Source organism: Hippocampus guttulatus, chromosome 11 (assembly GCF_054856545.1).
Source record: "Hippocampus guttulatus isolate MCC_2025c chromosome 11, RoL_Hgut_1.0, whole genome shotgun sequence".
Lineage (NCBI taxonomy): Eukaryota > Metazoa > Chordata > Actinopteri > Syngnathiformes > Syngnathidae > Hippocampus > Hippocampus guttulatus.
The window spans coordinates 14,486,670-14,514,406 of NC_141271.1; the positions used below are offsets into that span (position 1 = coordinate 14,486,670).

General features: G+C 41.9%; 1 protein-coding gene and 1 long non-coding RNA gene across 2 annotated transcripts; one reads left to right on the forward strand and one right to left on the reverse strand.

Moving 5' to 3' along the window:
• On the reverse strand, nt 1-26,298 carry nck2a (NCK adaptor protein 2a). The gene is made up of 4 exons (XM_086124587.1): nt 26,072-26,298; nt 9,888-10,129; nt 3,514-4,286; nt 1-1,997 (listed from the first exon to the last, which is right to left on the reverse strand). Exons 2-4 carry the CDS (start codon nt 10,111-10,113, stop codon nt 1,803-1,805), a joined length of 1,194 nt encoding a protein of 397 aa, XP_085980713.1. The 5' UTR covers nt 10,114-10,129; nt 26,072-26,298; the 3' UTR covers nt 1-1,802.
• Nucleotides 3,938-8,559, forward strand: LOC147198251 (uncharacterized). The gene is made up of 2 exons (XR_015102380.1): nt 3,938-4,087; nt 6,996-8,559. It is a non-coding gene; the product is annotated as an uncharacterized LOC147198251 (long non-coding RNA).
• Nucleotides 26,299-27,737: the final 1,439 nt, after the last annotated feature.

Genomic DNA, 27,737 nt, shown 5'->3' on the forward strand with positions numbered 1-27,737 from the left:
TTTGAATAGTCCTCAAAAATTTTTTTTATTGAACCATTGTCATCACGTTGTCGGTGATACAGTACCATAGTTGGTGTCTTATTTGGAAATATATACATACAGTGGAGACGAGAATTAAATAACGCTCATTAACATTCAGGTAGATCCTATATAATTAAAAAGAAAAAAAAAAGAAAGTGAACCAACCTTCAACACTTCCATCGGTCAACAAACCAAGCACAGACAAAGCCAAGTGTGTGTGTGTTTGTGTGTGCGCGTGTTTGGTAGGACTTGACAGGTTGCCTTCATTAATGAAGAGAATGTTTTGGTCTGCGTGGAATCAAATGAGTAACGTTTGTGTTACTGGGACACACCGGAGACAAAAATTTGGCATATGTAATGGTACTGGAATGACCTTTTTTGACAGTTGGCTCCATTTCATGACTGCATTTCTTCGTACAAGTGGCTGCAAACGCTATCACGAGCTGAGGTCAGCTTCCACAATAAGTTTAACGTGACGCCGATGAGTGCAGTGACTTCCTGCCAACTGGGCGCCACATTTGGCTACGCTGATGAACCGAACAGGATATCATTGTTACAATCCCACACATTGAACGAACTGACAAATTTGTATTTGTTAAATGGCAATTTTAATCAAAGGCTGTGTGAAGTTGTGTTAGAGTGATATTAATAGAAGGCAAAAGTTTTGGAATTTGGAAACAGTAAAGGAGTTGTCATACATTTACAATATTTGTTTGTTGTGCGGTGTTAGAAAATTGAACACAAAAAACCCCCCTCTTGCTTAACTAAAGTATCTTCCTAATATCTCTTCACAAAACATGTTTTGACATTTTCAATATGTTCAGGTTATGAATAATATGGTCTTAATATTAACGCAAAAGTTGTTCAGGCTTGGAATGATTCAGCCCTCACTTTTCCTATAATTTTGTACAAGTTATGAAATAAAATGAATGAACTACAAAAATGTCCAGGCTGTTCTTCTTTTGTAACCGATTTAAACTCAAAATGTGGTCATGGTTCGAATGATTTGGCCTTTGCAGTTTCTCAAAATGTTTACAGGGTGTGAATGACTTGGGCTGACGTGAACTCAATATTTGTCCCGATTTTAGGAATATTTGGTAATTAACTTGAACTAAAAATTTTTAAGTTAAGAATAACTTGAAATCAGAATGTGTACAGGTGATGAATAACTTAGTGGGACTCCACACTGGCTGAGGCCATGAATAATTTGAGTGTGTGTGTGTGTGTGCGTGTGGTTGTTTTTAAATCATTTGTGTAACTGTGAAGTGAAGTGCACACGTTACGAGATGAAAACTGGAAAAAAAAATTAAACAGTCATAACGTGATAAAGAGGAAAGAGTATTCCTGGTCACTTATTGAAGTCATTGCCATGATTGACACCTCTGAAGAGGAACTGAAATCAAACAAAGGAAGAACGAAAAACAGAGGGGGGGGGGAATAAATAAATAAAACAATCACTAGTTGTCATCTTGTTCAAGTAAGTTTAAGAGCAATGGTGTTAGGTCGTACTTGAATGGCACACATGACATTACAAAGACTTAAGACTCCCCCCGGGGAGGGGCGTGAAGGCTTCAGTGCTCACCTGCCGGGAGGCAAAAGAAGAAGGAAGATCTACCTGACAGCCACCAGGGGGCGACAGAGGACGTGGTTGGAGTGTTGATGCCACCAGAGGAGGTCCAGATAAGGCTTGATTCATAAGACAGTCAGGGAGTGGTGTTGTATAGATGTGTTTGCGCCTGACAGATATCCAGTGTGTGTGTGTGTGTGTGTGTGTGTGTGTTTCACAGCAGTGCTTTAACCAGGTACAGCCTGTCTCCCTGCTCGCTGGTGAAGATGGGGGCTTTCTTGTAGTGTTCCACCAGCTCCTCCATGGAGGTGAACCTGCGCTGGCCGATACAGTAGGCGCCGTCGCACAGCTGCACTTTAAAGTGCTTGTTCTTGCCCGCCGCCTTGAGGGACACCGAGAAGTCACTGGGCTGAAACACAAAACGGCAACATTGTTGGGGTCGGCAGAAAGTCTTCCCAGTTTTCCTCCCAGAGCCGCGCCCATGGATGTTGCGCCAAACGAGCAGGTAGAATGTTACTTTTCCCACATTTAAGCATATGTGATTTTTTTTTAAAATACAGTAGATGATAAGTGTTTACATAGTGTGTTTCAGGAAATGTGAAAAGTTGGATATATCGAGATGGTAAAGTCACAGATCAGTTTACGTTATTGTTGCAATCTCCACTTTAGTTGATGTGATTAGGGAGAGAAGTTTATTGTTGTGGTGAACACTTAATGACTGCATGTGAAATTGTTTTGTAAGTTTACACTTGTAATTGTAGCAGATAAACAGTCTTTCACATGAAGGAATGCTTCATTTGCCCTTATTTTAGTGTCGCGTCTAAAATCGCGTTTATTTTAATAAAGATGAATTCATTGCTTGTGACCGTCCAAAAATAAATCACAATATTTAAGAGGATTGCTATTCGATTATTTTCCAAAATAGTCAGCTCAATCATACAACAGATGAGCAGTTCATCTGACCCATTACTTTTGGTTCCTTCAAAAGGGGGAGGAGCATCAAAAACGGTACTAATTCCTCCACCTTTCACCTGATTTGGAAGTAAATACCGTCTGGGGATAGCGGGAAAAGAACGTCTCATTTGTTTCATTTGAAATTCATTGAGGTGTTGTCCAGATCTTGAATGCTGAAAATTGTGTCAACTTCCCAATATTTTTTGACCTGTCTGTATGTGATGAAAAAAATAAATATGTGAAAAATTAAAAAGAAAATGAGGTCACCTTTGACTAGAGTGCAATCATTTTATTTAGAGATTATAAATAAATGAAGGAGTTGCGAGGCAAAGGCCGAACTGCAGAGGTGACGCATGAATTCATCCGACCATGGTGATGTATTTGCCATGCATGATGACTCAAAGCACGCAAGTGCGGTTTGTTGGAGCACATATGGGATGAGTCAGTATTTGACGGCACCGCTGCGTGCTAACCATGCTGCCTTCGTGACATTTCATTTCCAATGTCATTTTTGGTGTGCGTTTATCCGTTTTTGTGGCCCTCTTTACCGATAAATTGCTTTTCTAGAAGTGTCTTGAAGTGACTTGGGCAAAAATCACCAATGGAAAGCAACACTAAGAAATAATCAAGTTTTAAAAAAAAAAAAAATGACAGCAGACTCTGTTGGAATTGCAGAAATAATGACTAAAAACAATTTTAAAAAAAAAGATTTTTGAAATATTTTCAGTGTTTTTGTTTTTAAGTTTGATCTATTAAAAAAAGCTTTTGTGTAAGACAGGTTTTACCGAGCCTTGTGATTTATAGCGATGACATTTAAGAAATTTTATAGATGTATATTTAAATACACACACACACACACACACACTTTACGTATATTCTAAAAACTCTGGGGAAATTTACCGTCACCATTGCGGAAATTTCCCACCCATTTACAACCCAAAAAGTGGCAATTTATGTTTTTTTTGACTCACCGACGACTCGCTGTCCCGTATGAGGAAGTCACCGTCGTCCCCTCGCTCATTAAGTATGCGCTCGGCCTGATGTCGGGTAACGTTGCCGTAGTACCAGTCCCTCCCGGCGAACCTGCCCGAGCGCGACGGCGCCGCGTTCCGGTTCTGCGGCGAGATGGTCTTGGAAGAAGGCGGGCCGTGTCGCTCGTCCAGCACCATCACATAGTTTTTAGGAACCAAGCCGACCACGCCGCGCGAGTTCTTACACCGCCACCACTCGGGGTCGTTCTCCGGCTTCTCCACCACCTCCATGACCTCGCCCTTCTCAAAGTTGAGCTCCTCCTCCGTGACAGAGCTGAAGGGGTAGAGGGTCTGCACGATGTCCAGCACGCGGCTGCCGACGCTCCCGTTGGCAAGCATGGTCCCTTGAGTGTGGTATATCCGTGAGGAATCCCCCTCCTCTATGTCATCCGCCCCTACCATCTCCTCCTGCACGTAATTGGAGGGGAACCAGCCCACACGTCCTGCCTGGCTGCCTCGCCACCACCCGTCGCTGCACTTCTCCATCACCACCACCCGGGAGCCCTTCGTCAAGGTCAGTTCGTCGTCCCTCTCCGCCGTGTAGGCGAACTTGACCACGGCGGGGATGTTGAGGTCGTTGATTCTCTCCGCCGCCCCTCCGCCGCCTCTTCCTCCTCCACCGAGACCGCTACCGTTAGAGGGGTATTCCGTATCGGAGCTCGGCGTCGGCGAAGCATCGCGGGCACTTGTTTTCCTCTTTGTTTTTCCCAAACCTGTCGTGAGAATGAAACGAGGGTGACAAATATCACTTTTTTTTTTAACTGAATTTTCGAAAGCTGCCTTTATGATACACCCCACTTTCATCGTAAAGTATTACAGTACTTTTCACCGCTGACCAACCACAGCGCCAGCCCCCCTGGCAATGGGTGTACTGCAAACCTGCAATCGATTTTTTTTTAACCATTGAAATAACTTTGTAAAACACAATTACATCATGTATCTCAATTTTTAAGAAAATGTACAGAAAATTCATCTTGTAGTATCTGTTCAATGTTTCTTGAATGTTTTTTTTTTTTGGAATGTGCTTACAAGACGACCGGTTGTCTATTAGCACCGACCGGTTGTTTTTTCATACAATGCGAACAGCACATTTCCGATTTTTTTTTCAAATCCGACCCAGGCCTCTTTTCTATGTGGATCTAAATCGCATGTGGTGGCTTGGCTTTAGGTTATTTATTTCGAATGGCCATAAGCATCTGTGCTGTCGTCATGTCATTCCCTTGCGATTCGTCAATCGGAATCGAAGCCGAACTAGTTGTAAACAGTCTGCAACTAATCACGATTGGTTGCAGAATGACTGTGCGATGCAGCCGAGCAAAAAAAAAAAAAAAAAGAGCAACCCCCCCCCCCCCCAAAAAAACACTATTACGTTTGTAACTCGCCATCGCCACTTAAGAATCCATGTACTGTGCCCAAGCAGGTTTTAACCCTCTGCAGAGCGCTCTTAGGTTGTCATAGCAACAAGAAAAAGGCAGGTCGGCATTCCTCAGGGAAAAGAGCAGCAGTCCCAAGCAAAGAACACTTGACATCCTGAGAAAACCAGAGCAACGGAGGACAGATCGATTCTCCACAACGCCCCGCTGGGTCCACCCCCCCCCCCCCCAAACATACCATCACATTTCTCCTGGGTGTTCTGTGGAGTCGTGACATGCGCATGTGCATCCAATGCTAATCAAAAGGCTGAAAATAGACAGCGTAGTCAGGGAGGCTAAATTGGAGCAGGCACCAAGGGCCCGGGACAGACAGCCACATCCAGGATCAAAGCTACGACTTCCCCACTTGACTGACTTCAAACATCTCTTGACGGAGACAGAGTGTATTTTAATGGTATGTTTGCGGAACAATGATCGAGTAAAAAAATGGGACGTTTTTCTTCTTTGTGCTTTTAAAGCGTTTCATGTACTACCTGTAACTATGTCAAAAGCACCCACGTTGAAATGGATCTTCGAAAACGACCAAGTTCGGTAATAAGTAGGGATATTTAAAAAAAAAAAATTCCAAGAACAAAACCAGTATGAGTAGTCACTCTTGAGTACTCACCATTACCGATACTGAACACCAATACCAGTAATAATTTTGATGCATTTCAATTAACACAATGACATAATTCTGAACAAAAATCTGTGTTGGTCTTACCAGTGGTTAGGTTGCATTATGCAAAAACAGAGTTCAATTACAAAATATAGGTACATACAAATGAAAAAGTGAGCAGGCAAGTGTGGCACTCTGCATAATAAACATGAGTAAGAAGACCCAATAGAAAAAAAATATCGCAGCTTTCAATTTCTGAAACGGTTTTTACGAACGTTTTTTGGGGGGGTTTCTTTGTCTCATCGATTATAAACTCTCACAGCATTTAAAAACGTCTCACGCATCTTGAGAACTTGTTGCTGGTTGTACTAATAATCAGAAGAGGTTGAAATAAGATGATTTTAACACAAGGCCAGAAAAGTCTTAGGTGTTTAACTTTTCACCACTGTCCTGGCCTTCTGCTCTTCCATTTCATACAGGCCAGGTCGCAGCTCTGAAGCCAGCAAAGTGCTCCTCCCCTTTGTACCGCCTACTGCGTATTGGTTACAAAGAACAAGGGGACTGGAAAAAGCCGTTTTAAAAGCCAACTTTGATGGATGGGCAGTAAGAAAAAGGCTTCTGGACATAGCAGAAGCGTTTAACTCATTCACTCCCAAAGAGAAGAACATTGCTTTGCTGCTTGGATTGTTTTAACATTAGAAAAAAAAACAACTCCCCGTTTAATATTGAAAGTCCAATGAACAGCGACGACATTTAAATTGACAGCACAGACGATAAAACTGGTGTTCCATTTGAATGGTGACGCCTATTTGCCAATAAAGCAAATCATCTGACGGGTGAGGCTTTTTGTCGGGAAATCTTTTCGTTTGTGCGCGCCTTGAAAGCTTATCTCGCCCGCAGTTTGCCCGCAGAGCCCCCGCTGAAATGCCACAAAATGTCAGCGCCGATTGCAGAGCGGGACCCATTTGCATTGTTGGAAGCGCGGCGGGGTTCACGCAGAGTAGCATGAAACTTGTTGGGGGTTGGGGGGGGAAATAAAAGTTGTCCCTTGGCAGCTGGTCCTCGCGAGCCGAAGACCACAGCTGACAATGAAGAGGAATGGGATGGGAATCACAAGTAGATCATGTTTATGGATAATGCGGGCAAACATCCTACATGTTTAATAGTTGTGTGTATGTGTGTCTCCGTGCGCGCGCGCGAGAGTTTGACGGAGAGGATTCTCCATCTGCTGCTTGTACACGAAACACAAAAGGTTACTCCCCAAGTGGTCTCAGCGAAAGGGCCTGTTGCTTGCACGGTCTCATTGAAATACACCTTCACTCATAGAGGGAAATGTTGCTTGGTACATTAGCGGCTATTATTTAATTTTTTTTTTTTTTCCACACGTGCAGTCTTCCATCTTGCGGAACAACACTGGAAGGCATCCACTCAGAGGAGAAACCTTGGTGGGAAAGCGGCGTGGAAGTCAAGAAATAGCGACATGTAAATGAAGTGACTTTGATAGATAGCTCAAAGCAGAACTGGGTTGAGCTGTGTTCAAATTTTGTGCAGCCGTTCATTTAAAAAGAAAAATCATCACTGGATGAACGGGTACTAACTTTATTGATGAACTTGACCTATATTAACCCTTTTGTATATTGTTTTCTTTCAGCTCTTCTTATTGTGACTAGTGAGTACATCTTATCTGCAGATGTGCTTTGTGCTCGGTGCATGTGTTAATTATTTATTTTTTCATAACATTTTTATGTTTCTATAGTTTTAACTCAGAGGAGCATTTTCATTTTAACTAGATTACATGGTGGGATCTTAACTGCAATGCGAGTTTTAAAGCGAAGAGCGAATTTGGCAATTTAACAATGATTTCCCCCACAACGCACCACCCCACATTTATGATACAACAGGGGTCCAACCTTGCATGCAAGCATTTCAAATATCCAATTGCTGTTGATAATACATTTTAAAGGAGGGGAAAAAAGGTAGATAAAAGGTTGTACAATTACAGGGAAAGAGCAGCAGAGAATAAGCAGGAAAGAACGCACACACTCTTCACCAATTAACATTGTCTACTCAAGCATGTGAGTATGTTCCATTAGCTCCTGACCTCACCTTTCACTCAACACCTCATCAAGAAAATGTCCCACAGCGCAGCATAAGCTCGGGCTTTTAACATCGGATGCTTCCGACGTTTTGCCAAATGAAATGAGGCCATAATGTGGCAGTCGATAATGTAATGTAGGACAGTGGAGGGTTTCATCATTTCAGCATATCCATTAGAGGGACGCTTTTCTTCTGTAATCAATCTAGAGACCCCACCACCACCAAAAAAAAAAAAAATGTCAACTACAGTGATTGAAGTGTGGAGAGAAAAGCCTGATGTGGGGACAGTGTCGCTGGTTGGATGTAAAACAACAGGGGAAGGAGAGGGGGAGGGGTGATGGTGACAGGCTGTGCCATGCCGGCTGTCAAGACAGCCGACTCTGAATTTTGACACCACCAGCGAGGAGTCGTGTAGCTTGAACCGATGCGAAACAATCACAATTTGGACCCTCTTGCTTTCCTACATCGCTATCAACAACAAAAAAAATTGGCTGGCAATGTCAACGTGACAATCAAAACAGCATGATCGCCGTATTTCCACAAATAAGAGCTCCTACTGAAAAAGAAAGGATTTTTTTTTTATCTTAAAAGATTATCTGTGAGATCCCACATTTTTTTTAAGATGAGAAAAGGCATTTCACAGTGGCAATTAATATTCAGTTACACTTATGACATGTGATCGCGTCGCAATGTTGCGCTCCGTCACATTTTGTTACAGTACTGGACTTGTGTATTTGGTTTTAAATACCATTTTCTCTTGACATGAATTGTAATATTGTGAAATATTATTCCACCCTGCCCCTCTTTCACCCTCACCCCCTAAACTGTGATTTGGTAAATAAAGAGAAAATAAATGAATGGTCATTTTTTATACAGTAGTTGTACCTCATGCAGCTTTATGAGGATGCATTTTTAACTGCAGTTGAGTAAGAAATGTTTCCATCTCTCCATCAGGGCAAAACGAGGTGAGTCATGCCGCAACTGTCATAACAAATGGCTTTCTCACGCTTTTCCTGCCTTTCGAATGTTCGTCATTATTCAATCATTTATCCTTGCTGCAGTTTAACTATCTATATGGTATTGGAGGTAAAGCTAGGTCCCAGAGCTGCTTTGTATACTTTACATCTATGGAATGTTTCAGTCAGCTTTGTAGGATGACACATTTGTACTTTTAAGATGAAGTAGGGCTTACTAGTAACAGTTGGGAACTGTGTTATTTTAGGTGACACACACACACACACACGCACGCACGCACGCACACACACACACACACACACCAAAAATAATAAATCGATAGAACAAAGCAAGAAAGCTGTGCTGACTGGAGATGGTCAAAATAATCAAAATCGGCGATGAGAAGTTGAGCTACAGTACATCCAGGCTGTGGCACAACTCCTCTGGGCAGCATTTTTCTCCTCAATGGGGCACTGGCATGGAAACCAGAGTCCAAGGCATTCAAAGAGAGAGAAAGTCTCCCAATTAAAAGCTTATTTTTGACACATCAACATGTTCTTCTTCATGTTGCAGCAAGGATATTAAAAAATGAACTCAGTTGACCTTGAGTTTTCACCTAAACGACACAGATTAAAATTGGAAATATTTAAGAGACCGGATAGGCATGGCTCTGTTCATTGACACACGTGTTTCTAATGACATCCTTCTGACAAATGAAACTGGAGACTATGTGTGCCTAGTTTTATTGGATTTAACTGCAGCATTTGATACAGTGGATCACAGTATTCTGCTGGCTTGTTTGCAGCACTCGGTGGGCATCGGCGGTAGCGGCTCTTAAGTGGTTTAGGTCCTATGTAGCTGACAGAACCTTTTGTGTTGGCCTTGGCTACTCTGAGTCACGTACTGCCCCACTGTCATGTGGTGTTCCACAGGGCTCAATTCTGGGGCCTCTGCTGTTCTGTTGTATTCCTTGGCTTTTGACTCAGCATGACTCAGACTTGATCTTAGTTTTACTGTTTTGTGCTTTCTACTGTCTTCGTTATTAATTTATTGTTTTATTGTTGTATATATGATATTTGCTCCATGTACAGCACTTTGTATACAGCGGTGGTTGTTTTAAAGTGCTCTATAAATACAGTTGCGTTGAGACTAAACATTTCAAGTGAAAACAGAATGCAGCAGGTGAGTGGCTAGGACAGAAAATTAGTCAGTGGAAGCCAAATTTTATTTACCGAGCGTGTCCTTGATATTCTTCACCAGTGAGCCTTTCTTCAGGCTGTTCTTGCGCTCCACGTAGTTGGAGGGCACGTAGCCTGTCTGGTTGGCAGTGTTGCGGACGCGCCACCACGTTTTTGAGTCGTCGAGCAGGAACAGACGCTCGTTTTTTCGAATGTCAAGTTCCTGGTCCTGCTGGGCTGTGTAGTCCCACTTGGCTACAACAATCACCTCCTCTGTCATCTTTCATGGAGTCACCCTGTGAAAATGAGAGAAGAGGTCAGGGACAGTAATTTATTCAATTTACAAGTAGTAAAACACCTGTCAATCAAATGAGAGACTGTATACCAGGGGTGTCAAACTCATTTCACATGGTGGGCCACATACGGCCTCGGTAGATGTCAAGTGGGCCGGACCATTAAAATGATACCATACTTTGCTATAAATAACCAAAACAATATGTCTAACCTTTGTTTTGGTATAAAGAAGCACAAGAACATTAGGAACATGTTGAAATTTAATGAACGTATCTTTTACAAAACATTTCATGAAGCACCTTACATTTCCTTCGACAATTTTCTTTTATCATTCACATATATGCATTGCAACTGATCCCACTGATTGTACAAACTTTAACAATTAATTGGTTTTGAAAAATATAGTAATGCACGTTAAGATTAAATGAGATTTGTAAAGAAAAGAAGTTTTAAACCATTTACACGTGCATATAAAATCTAAATGTAATCCCTGCCTACACCTTACAAACTAAGGAGAGTGCTATTAAATGTGTAAATGTGAGAGTGCTATTGATAGCGTCTGCTGTCATGGGTCTGTCTCAGTGACGGACTGAGGCTGCTGTTGTCTTCTTCTCTGATCAAAACAGTGTCCCCTAGCGGATACTCAATGAATTGCACCTTATTAAAAATATTAATTCTGTCTTTTATGCATTTTTTTCCACTTTTAAATTATCCTGCGGGCCTGATTGAACCTCCTTGCGGGCCGATTCCGGCCCGCGGGCCGTATGTTTGACACCACTGCTGTATACTGTATCTGCTTCAATGGGTGCTGCTCTATTTGTTAGCAACAGAGTTCAGTTGAGTGGCGCAGTTAACTGACTCACCAAACAATATCACTCCAAAAAAAAAAGAAATGCCATGTCATCATGATGTAAAGTCCAATTTTAGACGTGCATTAAGCTTTGCTGTATCAAGTGTAATAAATTAAATTCTTGAAATCCATTCATCAGCATTTGCTGTGAGATAGGATATGCCCTGAGGAGATATTCAGCTTCTCAAAAAGTTAAATGACATAATATGGCAAAGCTTTTTGGAGTGTTAATTCGCATACCAACACTTAAATAATTCCCACGTTTTTTTAAGTGGCTGACTGCCGTTAGTTTTTCAATGACAAAATAAAGAAGTTGTACTTCTAAGAACATCAGTCTGCCTTTCTTTAGTTGACCGACTGCTACACAACCGCAACTTGTAAGGGATCTGACAAGTCTGATGGTACAGCAGGGTCGTGAGAGATTGTTAGGAAAAATGCATGCTGGGATATGAGAAGCTCCACTTGTTTCCGTTTTGTAATGGAATAAAGAAAAGAGTCTCACGGCATGAGAACCATCTGAGCAATCAGGTTTATATTTAGCAAAGCAGTATGTCAAAAGCCTCCAGCTGGAAATGCAATCGTGGGGATTAAAAGAAAAAAAAAGCATGCCTCTTATTTTCTAGCAACACTAAGTTTACAACTGCAGGCGACTCAAGTGTTGGGGGACTTTAGTTCTGCGTAAGTGATTCTTCATGATACGACTCGGACCGGATGGCCAACCGTATGATAGGGATACTAATGGAGGAGCCAAGCAACCGCGAGAGAAAGTGATGGCTAATGAGGAATGCAGCCGCCCAAATTAGGTTACATAAAAGACCCAATTGTGTGCGCAAAGACTGGGTTCTTGGGTGCAGGGGAGCAGTTTGAAGGTTCAGTATTACATGTCATCTTCGAGAAGCGTGAGACGACGCAGCCATGACTGGTTATAGCCACTACAACTGTTGCACTGCCTGTAAAGGAGAACATTTTCTGGATTTTAGTGCCGCTGACTTATAAAGAAAGAGCAATGACACAGGATGAGGAGAATAAAGTCAACCAGGTAAATTTCTGCCCAGGATGATGTCACTCCAGACCCGAGTTTTGAGAAAAACGGCGGTTATTCGGTTAGAGCTCATGACGTGTAGATCAAGATAAACTCGAGCTCGAACTCGCACCCAAAAACCATGTTCACGAATCGTTACCCATTGAACCCACTGGAATGGGCTACGAATTGTACTTTTGCTGAGAAACATGTCGTAGCCCAAAAAATGAAAAGTTCAATTTGATAGTAAATGGAGTGATCCAATATGCGCTTAAGCTACACCAAATCTCTTTTAACAAGCCTCACATTCGTTTTTTTGAAAACATATCAGAATGTACACCAACACGCTGATGCGGCCTTGTCAACCGACGGGAAGGTTTTCCTTTTTACTTTAAAATAACTTACTTTAACCTCCTGAATACCTTGACCGACACCGGTCAATGGCAGAACCCGAGGTGTTCTTTTGGACCGATGGCGTGCAAAGCTAACAGCGAGTAAGCAAAGGTGTTGATACAATGCCTCGCTGGGCTTTATTGGCTGTCTGCTTTAACAATTGCATTAAATACTCACTTGAAAGCGAAGCGCTTTCCACACGCGTTCTGCACTGCCCATTGCATTCTTGGCTCGGACTGTGCACTAATCTTACCAAAATCAATGTATTGCTTTTTGCACTAATGAATATTAAAGCTTCAAAAAAAATAAATCAACGTGTATAAGGAAAGGGGCCAGGTTTTCCGTCAAGCCCCTGATGCAGCAACGTTGTGGGATCTCCACGGAAGGGAGTAACAAGCGAAAAAGGAGTGGTTGACATCATTGCACGAGCATGTCGAAAGCGCTACAATGGAGAGATACATGTGTCTCTGCTTGCAGTCACTGAAGCTGTCAAACTTGATTTGAGAGAAGTTGTGCAACACAGCACTAGGAAAGTTTCGATGGTTTTCCAAAAGAGATTTTAACTCGGCCGCGGCAGCAAGGACAGCGGAGAAGAGTTACTTCCACCCGGCAGCTGCAACAAAGTGCTGAGTGGGACACAGAAGACCAAATTCAAGGCGAGAGGAATACCAGTCCTACAGTGACATCGATTCTTCCACAAAACAGGAGTGAGGTATGCAAACAAGCTGCGGCCTCTGTCCGCCTCGGGCTACAGCTGCTGACTCACACCGAGCTTCTATTTCCATTTTGTACTACAACGTTTTATCCCGCATGGATGGGTGAGCCACCGCGGTCCTTGCGCAGGGATTTAATGGTGCATTATTGCAATATCCGCCAGATTTTGACATGTTCACTGCAAAAGTAAAAAAAAAGAAGAAATTTGACCATCTAATTCGGCCAATGTCTGCCAGTAATTCAATAACCACAATATTGTATGCCTTTGACTTCTTCCGAGATCTGCCGCATGGTTAGCTATTCAAGTTTCGTAGCCCTCTTCTACGACATGATATAAATTTCTTTGTCACCTGGAAGTCTGTGGTCGTTTGCAGGAACAGCGATGGCTTCAAAGCACCCACGGCCTTCTCTCAGGCCAATTATGTGCATCAGGGAGAGACAGCTACAGCAAGCGTCACATCTATAAAGGCTCCATCACTTGACTGCCTTTACAGCAGCCAATATAGAACTACGCTACAATGCACTAAACAAATTGGACGTAATTTCATTCGACACCAAACTGGGTCTCCTTGATGTGTGTATGTGTGTTGTTGTTGTTGTTTTTTTTTGGTGGATTATTTCCAGTTGCACAGGAATCAAACATGAGTGAATCCCCTCGCACAGAAAACGATGTTCATTCCTTTGAGAACTGAAAGAGGAGATGAGTGACAGGCTGCTGAACTGGCCTTTGCCGGTCCTTCACGACGCCTTATAGGGAGGCGGGAAAGCTCATGGGCTCTTTCAACACGGCACAAAGAGAAAAGGGACGTTAAAGAGGATTATTTAAAATAAAAAAAAAAGAGAGAGAGAGAGAGAGAGAGAGAGAGGAGATGTTTAAAGAGAAAAAGGTCTGGCAACGCTTTCTGTGTTTGCCATTCAGGTCAAACACAAGGGAGCATTCAGCCAATGGGAACCTACCCCCCCTGCTTCCACTTCATCCCACACGGTTTTTCAAGAGGGAAGCTGCTTCACTGGCAATAAGAGAACATTTGGAATAAACTCAATGAACGCTGGAACATGATGGAGCAGAGCCAGCAGCTCGCTTTGAGGCGCGACAATGTTAATCAGCCCAACGGTCCTGTTCAAAGACACTTGGCCCGCTGAGCAGCTCGCTGGCGTTTACAACTACAGCTGCTGCTTCACGTCACCATTAAAAGATGTTGACTGGCGGCTCGGAGAACAGTTTATCAACTTAACAAGCTTTCAATCCGTCGCCTCAACACCCACACACCCACACCCGAACGCGCACACGCATTGCACAACGCGGGCCGAAGATGAGGATAACAGGGAGGCTGTTTACTGGAGGGGGTTTGAACTGAAACGGATACAAACAAATGGACGCATATTAGCAATCGATCAAATGAACATGAACAATTGTGTCAATTAGGTGGACATGATTCGCCAATTAATCGTGTCAAGACAAAACAGTGCAATGCTTGGTTGATTCACTCTCAACCAGCTTATGGATTGGCGGCTAGACTTGTTCGCAAAACAGGACGATGCTGAGGCTAGGATTAGTGAACTGCTCTTAACCCACACCAAGGGGATTAAAAAAACCAAAAAAAAAAGTGTGGGGTTGGGGGCAACCCCGAACTGTGCCTGCTTTGCTGATAAACCTGAGAGTCCACAAGCCCAAGGACATGCTTCATGTTTTGCCATGCAGATGATTCCCAAGTTACGCCATAAAAAAATCTATTTGAGTGATCATTCTGGCAATATTTTGCTTTTAGCAGCTGCAATAATCAATTTGCAAAGGAATTTCATTCTGGAAAAGTAATGAAGTTAAGATTGCATACAGGTTGCATTTTCAGGTCGCTACCACTCGTTCGCCTGCACCACCGACATAGTACCAGGACGCTGCAACCTTTCTCAACATGAGCGTAGCCAGCCAAATAACAAATAGGAAAATATCAACTTTTGTGGCCCTCATTTAAAGTGGGATCTTTTCTTCTGTAAAAGTAGAGATTCAGTCAAAAGTTAAAAGGGTTGACAATGCAAAATAAGGGAGTCGAATTAATTTCCTGGTTTTGAGCACAAATTGACGCCACCGTCATCAGATGTAGTCGTCGTAGCAGTCACTATTGGTCAAGTGAATATCTGCAGCTGCAGCACACCCTTCAGTTTCTGGTCACAGGAAGGTATAATCCCCCCCTTTATTCTGACTAGACCTCGCCCCACATATTGCATGTCACTTTCATTTTCCATCACTTGTTTTCAGGGCTCTCTCTCATCAGCATAGCCAACATTGATGTCTCCGTGACAACCATCACTGGGTGGTCTCGTTTTTAGTCAAGGGAAGAATCTGACTTTCCGTCACCCTTTGGGATTCCTACAAATTTCTGCGCTAAAAGCACGTAAAATTACACACACCGACCATATGCAGTTGGACATTTGTGTTTCAAACGGAAGCTTAATTTCACTTGAATGGATTATTTTAGGTTTTTTTTTTTTAGTGGGGCTCCTTGATGCCCACCTCTTTTTCACCGCGCACACATCTTGGCTCTCGAAAAAAAAACACATCTCTCGCTTGTTTCCCCAAAGGCTATCCTCTGAAACAACCTGCCGCAACCTGCGATCATTCGATTCCCCCCCCCCCCCCCCCCCCCCATCGGGTTGAGTCGAAGAAACGTTGCTATTATTGTTTTCTCGCGCTCCGGTGTGGTATTCACGTCCCCTGGCACAACCATAAAAATAAAGAAAGAAAGAAATCGGAAAAATTGAGTGTAAATTCAGGCAGGAAGGAAACAAGAAATGAAGCTTTCAAAGGAAAATCAAAGGAGGGGGAACACTTTTTCTGAAATATTATCAAATAGAACCCAACTACTGTATGTGCTGCCGAAGTTATTTCAATCGAATTGGTTCCGCATTCGTTTCATTAATGAGCACATAAAAGAGTATCAGCACTACACCAAAAATACATATATAAAGTACATGTAAAAACAAAGTACCAAGAGTAATGTTACATGACAAAAGGTCGGCAAAATATTTAAGAAGAAAAAAAAAAGGACATTGTTACGGAATAAAGCCAAATTTTACTTGGCAGGCGAATCATTATTTTCAAGGAATAAAGTTACAATAACATGGTAATTGGCTTTTCTTATTAACTGGTGTTGATTTCGAATTGAGGTTTACTATTGACTTAAGATATTCTTGTTGAATGCTATTTTTCCTATGATATCCAATACATAGTACACTGTTTTTGCACTACATAACTACAAAATATATTCAGCAATACATGGAGGCTTTGGTCAGGCGACATTTTGTGTCACAGCAAAATGCGGGACGAACTTGCAGGAAGACGACAGGAATATGAACACCGTCCAAATTGAAATCTGCCAATCAGCAAATCCTGCACATGGTAAGTTGTGCATTTTTCCCTGTTCACTGTGCCCACAAATCAGTATGTATATACACCATTTCATAACTGAAGAATTCTCGGTCATAAAAATCAAATCAAATGAATGGCGTATTGATTCCCCATTGCGCATGACTGTGCTCAGAACATCAACAAACTGCTACCGTATTTGCCCGCGGGGGACAAACTACAGCAACAGCAGTGGTGAACTTACCCCTCTCCAATCCATACAATGACGCCGAACGAGAAACACTCATTTATATTCCGACAAACAGCTGCTCCAAGCACACAGTAATGATCTGCGCTAAATAGCTGCTAGCCGCCGTGCGAGTAAGGCAGCACGAGAGGCTACGTGAGCAGATGCGGCGGCTTGAGAGAATTTATTCGTTTATCTGCCATCGTCTTTGACACTGGAGGGGAAATAGCTGCCAACGCGTGAACTTTGGACCGGATAATTAGTAGAAGTTAGGCCAGTGGCTGCTTTGACGTCGACAATACGACGCGGCATTGCGGGATCCCTTTGCTTGCTGTCTTTGTATTTTGCACAACCGTAATTTGGCGTCGCAAGGGAGTGCCTGATAACAAGGGATACATCCAAATCACCATTAAAAAGCTTTTTTTCCCCCAATCTGTACTTGTGTTTAATACAGTCTCCCACCTTGCCAATGGCCTATATTGTCAGAGTGAATAATATGAATGAATGACGATTCAAAACACACCAAGAAAACGATGCTATTTTCCGATATCTTTGATTAAGCTCTCCATTTTTTTTTAAATCATGTATTCGAAAATCTTGTTCTTGTACTTAGTATGCTCTTGTAGTCATTTTAGGAAACTTTTTTTTTTGTTTCTTTGCTTTTAAATCAATTTAACTCTGCTTTTTGTTGTATGTTGTATTTTTATTTGTAATATGTGAAGCACGTTGAGTCACGTTGTGTGAAATGCGCTCTACATGAGTCTTTTTTTTTTTTTAACAATCCCAAGGTATTGTCTTTGTATTAGTTAACATCTAAATGTGAAATGTCTTATTACTTATTAAGCCTCTTGTATAATACACTCCCTTGATTTGGGGCCCTTTTTTTAATGAGTGTTATTCACGGCATTTTACAGTACATGAAAATGTATTTTCCGAATAAAAGGCAAGTAATATATTTCCCTTTTCACAGGGTCCTCAGTTTACAGCAAAATTCAGATCGTAAAAAAAATTGTACATTAGCCGGAACAAACGTACATCGTATTGCGGTGTTTAACTCATCATTTCGGTAAATACAGGATATGCATGAAAAATCATGACTCAAATAAAAAAATTACCAATGTCATGTTTTACGACTTGTCTGCGACTCACCGAGATGAATCCGCGACCCACTTTTGGGTCTCGTCTCATCACTGCTCTGCAGTATAGAGTGCGCCTGTATAGACTGCGAGTATGACTGAGGACTTCATTTCATCCAAATTTAAAGTTCAGCCTCAGCTGCTGAGTGGGTGATGTAACACACCCGGTGGGAGAAGTGTGGAACTGTGCTCATCGCTCGCCGTTCGACTCTCAGCGCATTGCCAAGAAAGACCAACTGTGCAACGGAGGCCCTGCAGCGAGTGTAGATTTGTGTGTGTTCGTGTTTGCGCGTGTCTGAGCATGAGAGACCAAATACTGTTTGTGTGCCGTCTTGAATTCTCAAGAGGGCCCTGTGGCATTCGGAGCGATCCATCTCATAAATAAAGCAGGACTTCCTTCAGCTGCAGTCATGTTTGCGTGTGTGCGTGTGCGTCAAGAGAGAGGCAAAGGGGATGTGGTGGAGGTGGGGGGGGACAAATGGATTAGGATGCCTATCATATTCCGCCATTCAACTCCGCAGCACCACAGCTCAACCCGGGACTAATGTCCTTGAGGACAACAGCAAAAGGCTCAAAATGAGATGGCTACTGACTTAATCGTTTTTAAAACGCTCAGACATTTTCCAAGCCGAAACGACCGTAACAATCGATTAGGAACATCCATCAAGTGGAAGCAAAAAATATATCAATAAATAAATAAAGCGGCAAGAGTGCTGCTTTGTCACGTTGGGTTTGTCATGTGCTTTAAAAAAAAATGTTATTGAGGATGGTTATTTAAATTTGAAGTCTTTTTGGAGGGGGTGGGGGGGGGGGGGGATGGAAAAAAACCATGTAAAATTTGCACATGTGCTAAGATAGGATGTGTATGTGTAACTTCTAAAGCATACTGTAGAAATAAAATATCAAATAGGTCGGGGGGAATAAAAGTTGACTAAGTGGGAATGTAATTGACATGATTTTAATTGGAAAATGAAAACAAATGAATAAATAGCAGGCAAAGAAAACGTATCATATTACTCGATTATTCAATGGGATAAATGATTGGACAATTGATTCTAAAAATAGTCAGTACTAAGTATCTTTATTGTGGTTGCAAACTAATCATAAATTTGTTATAAATTGCATTTTGGGTTTCGCCAAGAAATTGCGGCTGCGGCTTTTTTGGGAAAAAAAAATGTCATGTCAAAATGAAGGATTTCATGTACGTAATTTTTCAGACAAATTAAGGCTTTGGTGTTAAGAATAAGAAAATTTAGAGCACTGCCATTCCCCTAAACACTGTTGTTGTGCCTTGATGGTTGATGTGATTGACACTAAGACAAACTTTTAGTTTAAATGTGAACGTGTCGTCGTATTTTCAGACCACGTCCTCAACTTACTTATGGTGTTAATGTTAGTTATGAAAAACAATCTCCAAATGAAAACCCATTTGCAGGCTTCAAGGCACACGGCAAAGCGACAGGTGGCGCAGCAACCCATCACCATTCGGACATGTGAGCCAACTAGCAGTATGAAGGAAGTCCTGTAAAAGACGACGACAGACTCGATTCAATAGTTAAGAATTCCTTTCCAAGAATTATGACACGATTTAACCCTTTCGCTGCCGCCGGCAACGTGCCTCAGGATCAGCCGCTTTTGGTGTGACGTGACCCTATTCAGACCAAAATGAAAATATTTGTCGTAGAAACATTTTAGCATGTCAAAGATTTTTTTTCTTTCAAAAAGTACTCGATTTTTTTTTTTTTGAGACATGCTGCTCTCAACCATTGCTTCGAGCTCAAGTGAGATTGCTTGGCTGCACACTGCTGGTGTTGCCTGCAAGTATAACTGTTTATTATTTTTTTTAAATAACAGGCCCCAAATTGTATGTCAGTGTCCCATTTACCATCATTGGTGTGCTGAGGATTGATACATATATAATTAATATAGTTTTGAAGTGTACAGAGGAGCAAGTATTTGCTTATATTGGTTTCACTCTATGAAGGCACAGTACAATATTGATTTGGTGATGATTTATGTCAATGTAAAATGGAATATGTTCATTCAAGAAACAAATAATCTCTATTTTGTTTACAAATAAAAAAGATTTTTTTTTCAATGGGGGGATTTTGCAAAATATGTTAAAAAAAAATTCAATTTTACAGTTGCAATTGTAATTCTGCGATACTGCAATATTTTTGCTCAAGGTAATTATTCTGACCCATGCTTAACTGCTATTTTCACACACGGAACACATGTATGAAAAGGGGGAGCCATTTCTATCGACAAAGTCACACGATTGAACGGTGTGGGTGATGGGTGGGCAGAGATCAATTGACTTTGGCCATGGCGTTCCTCCCTCCCCATCAACTTGCACGGGGAAAAAAAAAACTTAAACAGATGTGAATTGGAGTGGTTAGTGGATCGCTGGAGCCTTTCATTGCCTCCGCAGGAGTGCTCGTAGACTGTTAATGAGGGCGAACCTCACAGGGAGGCATGTTAACACGGGCGACGTCGCCCTACGGGGAACCTGCGAACGCCGAGCGTTCGGTGATATGCTGATCATTTTGTGGTCTAGACCGAAGAATGTTTGGCTGCCTGGTTGACTGCTCGAACTGCCAAAAGCGAGAGCAGTCATTTAGTCAAAGGAATTAGAGCATGAAGGGCTACGGCGGTCAATCCAAACATAAACACCTAAAATATTTTCGCTACTCAGAAGTTACCAAATAGAACAATAAAAAAATAATAATCTACAGGTCTCCTGTCGGAAATATTGCCTTCTTCTAGAACGTATCAGTAAGTATGTGTGTTCTCTCTTTTTGTATTTGGATTTTGTACTACTGGAAAATATATATTGTTTATTATTATTATGATTTCTTTTTTTTTTTATATGCAGAACTGAAGTGTCTCTCATTCAGGATGTACAGTATATAGCCGATGACACCCAAGCCCATTTTGATGAACATTAACATTCACCGGGTTCTCTTGTGTTTACTTTTCACATTGCCAGTTGCTCCATTTGATGCCAAAGCTGACAATGTCAAATCGGGACTTCTGCTTCGGGCCAAACCTTCCTCATTTAGCTTTGATTTGAAGACTGACAGAGCAACAAGTAACATGGAAGCCCACAACTGATTGCTCTTACTTTGATTTCATCAACGATAGGTCAGCAAACTTGGATAAGGATAATGCTTTGATAACATCATTGCATCCTTTCAACTTGATCCACGGTGTTACTTTATTCGCATACAGACATTGCTAATGCTACGGTCAGACCAAACACCAACTGAACTATTCTCACAATGCGATTACGTATGCAGTTTGCATAGGCAAATGCGAATCCGTGCCGAGCTGCACGAATGGCGCATTTGAAGCGACGAGCACTTCAGCCAAGTTGGTAAACTTGAGCTGGTAACCTGGTATTTAACTGTGAACCAAGATAGCGATAGCTTTTAGCATTAGCCAAAGTTTTAGCACCACCTGATTGACTTGCGATGCGCATACATTGAGTTTTTCTTTCAGAGGAGAAGGAGGAGCCCCTCCTCTGTTGTGGCACGGCGTGAATGGTGCAGCTCCATTCGTAGTAACCCATGATTAAACTCAGAAACGCAAGGCGCAGCGTTGTTTACATTTCGGTGAGAATGTAGCACAACAAGTCTTGTGTCTTCAACGTTTTAACAAGTCACGTGGCTGGACACTAATGGCTGTGCAGTGCTAAAAGATTCCTTTCTACAAAGTGTCTTCATTAAAAAGGATCAGCAAATAGCCAAAACAGCAGTCATTTGAAGAACAAGGCATAACATTAGTTCTCGGTTCATACGTTGCAAAAAAAAAAAAAAAAAAATGCGGTACATACAGGGAATGCTAAAAAGGCTCATTGCCTCATCTACAGTATGTTAATGCAACTGCGCGGCATCACCTCGGGATCATATGAGATCTTACTCTTCACTTAGTCTCACGCAATATAACCAAAAGTCAATTTTTGTAAGTGCATGACAAAAATATCAGACACAAAGTAGGCAGGAGCCACTGATCGTTAAATCACCTTTTTTTTTTTTTTTAAACAAGGTATCCAGCAGCTCTAAAATGGTCATTTTCCCACGTGAAAAGAAATCTCTCAACAGCATCCAATTAGCGTACATCTTTTCTACCTCCACTTCCTTTCCTGTGCTATCAGGAGTTATGACATCACAAATACTGGAACCAGCTTGACTCATTCTCACTTTCCTCCCTCGCGAGTTTCCCTCTCTGCCTCGGAGTCCCAGAGGAGGATTAGGCCTGTTGCCCGTTGGTAGCAGTATGTGAGTTGACAGACTGTTACTTCAGTTGTTAAGAGCGCCAATTAGGAACTCAACCCGGGTGGCTACCGACGGAGGCGATGACAGACACGGATGACGCTGAGGCCAGAACAAACACACTTTGAAAGGACAAAGGGGGGGACGCTGAGGACAAAGAGTTTATCATAGCGAAACGAGAATAAATTAATAAATAAGACAGATGCTTGCGGCAAGCACAAATCCCCTTTCGCCTTCCTTCATGAATGGCGTCCGAGCAGTGATTTCCATTGTTTTAGCAGCAAACACAGCAAGTTTCAGGGTTACCCACTGCACAGATTACAGTTGATTATCATAACAATGGGATGACCTTTATCTTGCCACCCAGTGGCGCTTGTGCCCATCTGTGCTCGCTCTTCATTAAACTCTCCGCTCCGGTAAGGAGCGTAAATCTCACTTGGGAAAGTGAAACACCGATTCATGGGATAATCCTGCAGTACGTTGGCTGCGTGGGAACGTCTTCCATTGGTCAACCGGCGGGATTGGCCAGATAATCACGAGACCCTCTTCAACTACCTGAAAAGGGGAGCATTTAAATTTCCCAGAACATTTACTACCTTCAGGGGTAGTATCAGAGTCGTACCAAGTTTAAAAGGGATGGCCAACCCAAACGTTTTCTTTCCAACAATGTGTTCGATGCACCTCCACGAATCTAAAGACGGCATTCTGATGAATATCGTATTTTCCACACTAAAAGGCGCACTGGATTATGAGGCGCACCTTCAATGAATGGCCTATTTTGTAATTTTTTTCATACATTATTAGACGCAATCTACAATGCATCCACTAGATGGAGCGACGCTCAAGGAAACGCCAACAGAACGATCAGATGTCAGCAAAACTTATTTAATAAAGCAGCGACACAGTTCACTGAACCAACAGCAAGTTATAACATTGACTCGTTAATGTTGAACTCTTTTGCGGCTGCTCTATTTCCGTGTTCAACTGCGAAACCGATCGCCTTAAGTTTGAACTCCGCGTTGTCAGCATGTCTCGAGCAAGGAGCCGTTTTGGGGTCGAAATATTACCGTAATGACCATACGTGAGGCGCATCGGGTTTTAAGGCGCGCTGTGAGCTTTTAAGAAAATTGAAGGCACCTTTTAGTGCGGAAAATACAGTACTGCGTTTGTGGAATACGAGTTAAGCAGTAAGATCCACACCAAGCACGCCTCATCTGTTTGCGTTTGGTCGAGAGATGTTTGCAAACTGGATGAAATACGATTTTGAGACCATGTATTTTGCACATCCACGAGTATTTTGTCCATATTTAAAATTTCTGGAATACAACTGGTGAGGAAGTGTATGGTCCTATTTGGGCGCCCAGTAGCACTGATGAAAAATTGTGCGCCCCTCCAGCATTGAAGTTGCCGATGCCTGTTCTAGACCCAGTGACTATCCATCAGCAGAAATTCAAAACGAGAAATTGGTCTTAACTCATTACTGGGCAATCAAACTTGAATAGCAATTTGTCTGTTGCGAAATCATCATCAAATATCGACGTGGACAAAGAGTGGTTGGTAATTCTGCACATGAAATTGGCAATGAAGCACTTTGAGTTTTCGCAATACTGACATCATGCATCTATCTACTTAGCAGGAGGAGCCATGGGTGACTAAGGGTTTCCTCTCTGAAAAGTCAAGTTACAAACAATTAGCAGGACTGAAGAAAGGAGCGACAGCTACACGCCAAGTTGGCATTGAGCATGAGAAAGGCGAAATGTATTTAGTCTGATGTCTTCTACATTACCTCACCAGACCATTTTGATTACCGTAATCTCTCGCTCGAAAACAAGTTCATCTTTCACAGGTTTGCTGTTCCACTCATTTTATTCATGCACCTTTTTTTTTAAACAATGCATTGTGTTCTGCATCCTGATTGGCTGAGGCAATGTAGACTAACGTCGACAGTCTCCACGCCTCATCGCTGTACAGCTTGCCAAATTTTCTCCATGACAAAATCCACAATGTCGTTCTGTAGAATATTTCTAAAAACTGTCAGTTGTTTGCAAGAAAAACGTCACTATGTTTTTGGGTTTTTTTTTAATGCGTGGGCCTGAAAAAAGCTTTAACCTTTGGTTTCATTCAATACATTTGTAATAATTGTGACAAATAAAGATGACTACTTGACAGTATTCACTTATCATGGGTTCTTTTTGGAACGTAACCCCGTATAATGTCTAAACGAGGGATTACCGTATTTGAATTATAGCAGTCAAAGTGCAGCTGATAAGATCCAGCAGTGTTAGATAACAGTGTCATGTAAAAAAATCCACATTACACCAGAATCTTTTCCGGGAGCAGGTGCTTTGTGCCGAATGAAAGTTAAGTTCCCATTTTGTCAGAGTACCAGACAATGCAGGTCATTACTTTATCAGCCACTCTCCCCCTCCACAGTACCGGCTCGGCTAATTTGCCACAGCTAGCATTACTGTATTTATACAGACAGAATTTGGTGCTCCTCATCGAAATAGTACCATAGTAAAATGTGATACCAACCGCATTGAATGCTATAACAAACTACAAAAAAAAAAAATAAAAACGACAATGTCTCTTGTATTGACGTTCACTACAAGGAGACAAATTAAATTAGGAGACTGATCTCTGCAGCAAAATGGAGACTGCGGATTATAACACTGCGGCAGTCAGAGCTAAGACACACTAACAGGGAAACTAATGTTAGCCATTGCTTTTGTCCGAAAGTGATCATTAGTTTCACTTTTTTTAAGTGAACCAATGATATAAATTGACCTGTTTCCGATAATCTTATTTGCGAAGATGAACCTGTATACATATATTCTCCATTTTTCCACAGTTGCTTCATTGAATATTGAAAATTGAATTGAATACAACGTTATTGTTAAATGTGCTCATTTGCAACAGCAAATTCAAGAATCAAATCGAAAGTCACACAATTGACAGAATTTGAAACAATTAACCATGCATTATCTAAGGCAGAAAAGGAGGACCTGTTCCAGAGTAGCCATAAATGTATATGTATACAATGGAATGATTTCCTTACATGCTTGAAATAGTTGCACAGTAGTGGTAGCTAAGGGTATTCTATACCACGAAGAATTGGTTTGCAACTTCGCCAGGGTCAAGGGTTACAATAGACTAAATTAGGTCACTGAGAACAGTGAACATTTTCAATGAGGTAAGAGGCAAGTTTCTTCAAAACATTCCTTGCGCTCTTGAGTCCGCTCACCTTCCACATACCTAACATTTCAAGTGAACCTTGTACTAACACTGAGCCACTGGCCTTACCGGAAGGGTGTGTCTGCCAAAAAGGTGGGCCTCGCAAGGGGCACCTGCACCGAAACCCACACTACAAATATCTATGTTACTAACCAGTCAGTAAGAAATGTTAATTCGTCTGTCTGCGTCAGGCACAAATCCCAAATCAGTGCATGGAGTCCATTCAACACACATCAAGACAGGTTGCAGTAAGCATGAAGAGCCATTAGAACCAATGACAAGCAATGAGTTATGATTTCAATACAGTACACCCTAAAACCTAACATTAACAACATTGTTTTATCATGAGAATACAGAAGGGAAAAAAAAGAAGAAAAAATGGGTCTTGGAAAACTGCGGTAACTATATGACGCCTATACTTCCATTAAAACGGTTATTGGACCCATACAACATATCAATTAAAGGTGTTTCCGTTTATTAATTAAAGGGGGTGGATAAAATTGGCAATATTTGTTATTTTGGACAAATGCGGCGCAAGTGGCAGAGGCTGCACCGCTTGAGACTGGACAAAGACCCTGCGTCAGAGCCTCAAAAGTGACGAGAGCACGCTCGCGTTTCGTCACAACTTTTACTGACGTTTTCCATTTAGGACTCTTGACAAAATTCAACGCGGCAGCAGGTGGATTTTTTGGGGTAAAAAGTTGTTAAGTTGGTTCACGATTCGGAGCTTACCTTAGTGTTGGCTCCAGTGAGAAACGGCGACACACTCGAGACTGCACGACCCCAGGAAAAAGCCGCCTGGCAAAAGTAACTTAGTCAAACAATTGAAGTTTAAACACACGAAACTGTGTCTTTTGCAGAATTTTTCAAATAAATCGCGCACTGGACTGTTCAAGCAATGGTCTCTAGTTTTTCTGTCGTCGGTTTGAGCGCCTCCACCACCAGCAAGCAGCCTTCCACACCGCATTCACACGGAACAAGCTAGGAAGGAGTGAGGGTTACACTTCCGATGTTCATTTTCAAAATAAAATCATAGTCGAAGTTTGACAGGCACGGGTTAAACCTTTATTTTGATAGCCCGACTTGTTTCTGGTTTGGATCGACTGTTGGGTGACTGGAATTTATCCCAGGTTTTGGAGGTGACGTCACCAATACTGGGACTGGTACAGTACGCCGCTGAGGAAGAGAGACATGTGAGGGAGGATGTCGCCCTCTTGCTGATTACAAGAAAAAGTGGAAGTAGTCCCGAAGGAATGGAGGATCGAATGTAACAAATTCAATAAACGAAAACATAACTTTTTTTTCAAAAGTTATTAAGAATGTATGTATTTTATTTCAGCGTTTAATTGTTTCAATATTTATTTGTGTTTGTATTCGATGGTCAACAAATGGTTTACGGTCTTTTTTTTCTCGTTCAAATCAAATGTGTTTTATTTTTCTTTCTTCGGAGATGGGGGAGGGGGGCGGGACGGTTCGAAACGTCACTACTCATACATACATACAGTACATACATACATACATACATACATACATACATACATACACACACACATACATACACGCACATAATTTTTGTGCATTACCAGCTGGTGGCAGCAAAAATCCACAAAACAAATTATACATGCACCCATAAAGCGAGTGACTTATTTGCTGTGGAAGTCATTTCATCTTCAACAACATATTCTCATAGACCCTTTTTACAGCCATATTGCTGCACGTGTACTGTACTCGTTTAGTCAAGCGTACCGATCTGCGACGTGTGTGATCGTTTATATATGTACAGTACTTCAATAGTTAGAATTATACTACTGTGTGTCTAGACTGAGTGAACATTTTGCTACACTTGCAATCAGAAGGGGGCAGAGGATCTCTGTATAGCAACACAGTCTGCATAGTCATTCATCAGTACTGCAGGTCTTATGACTGACAGTGTGACCTTCATGGGGGGGACTTGGGTAGTCGACCCGTTTAACCCTTGATCAATGGGTTGGAAAAAAATATTGACATCTGAAATGTTCTTGACGAAGGAAACCTGTATTATCGATCAAATATGATATTGTCCAATGAATAGAGTTGTACCATATGGTTCAGAAGCACATTTACTCCATGCTATAGAATAGGATTTGGGGTAGGGTTAATTATTTACACTCTGCGGGCCTTATTTTGATAACTGCCGCCCATATTCTAAGCTTAAAAATGTGCGTGACTTCATTTTTGTGACGGAGTAAATCTCGTCTACCGTGTTTGGGGCTGGTTTACTTGACAATGTCATGCACAGACCCCAGCAAGTCTATTTCTGTTTTCACAATGTCAAGCATGGCGTATTGTGCCCGGGCCGCCCTGATTTTGATGCAAATGAGAAGTGGTGATAGGGTTGCCCAGAAAAGACTACTTCCAT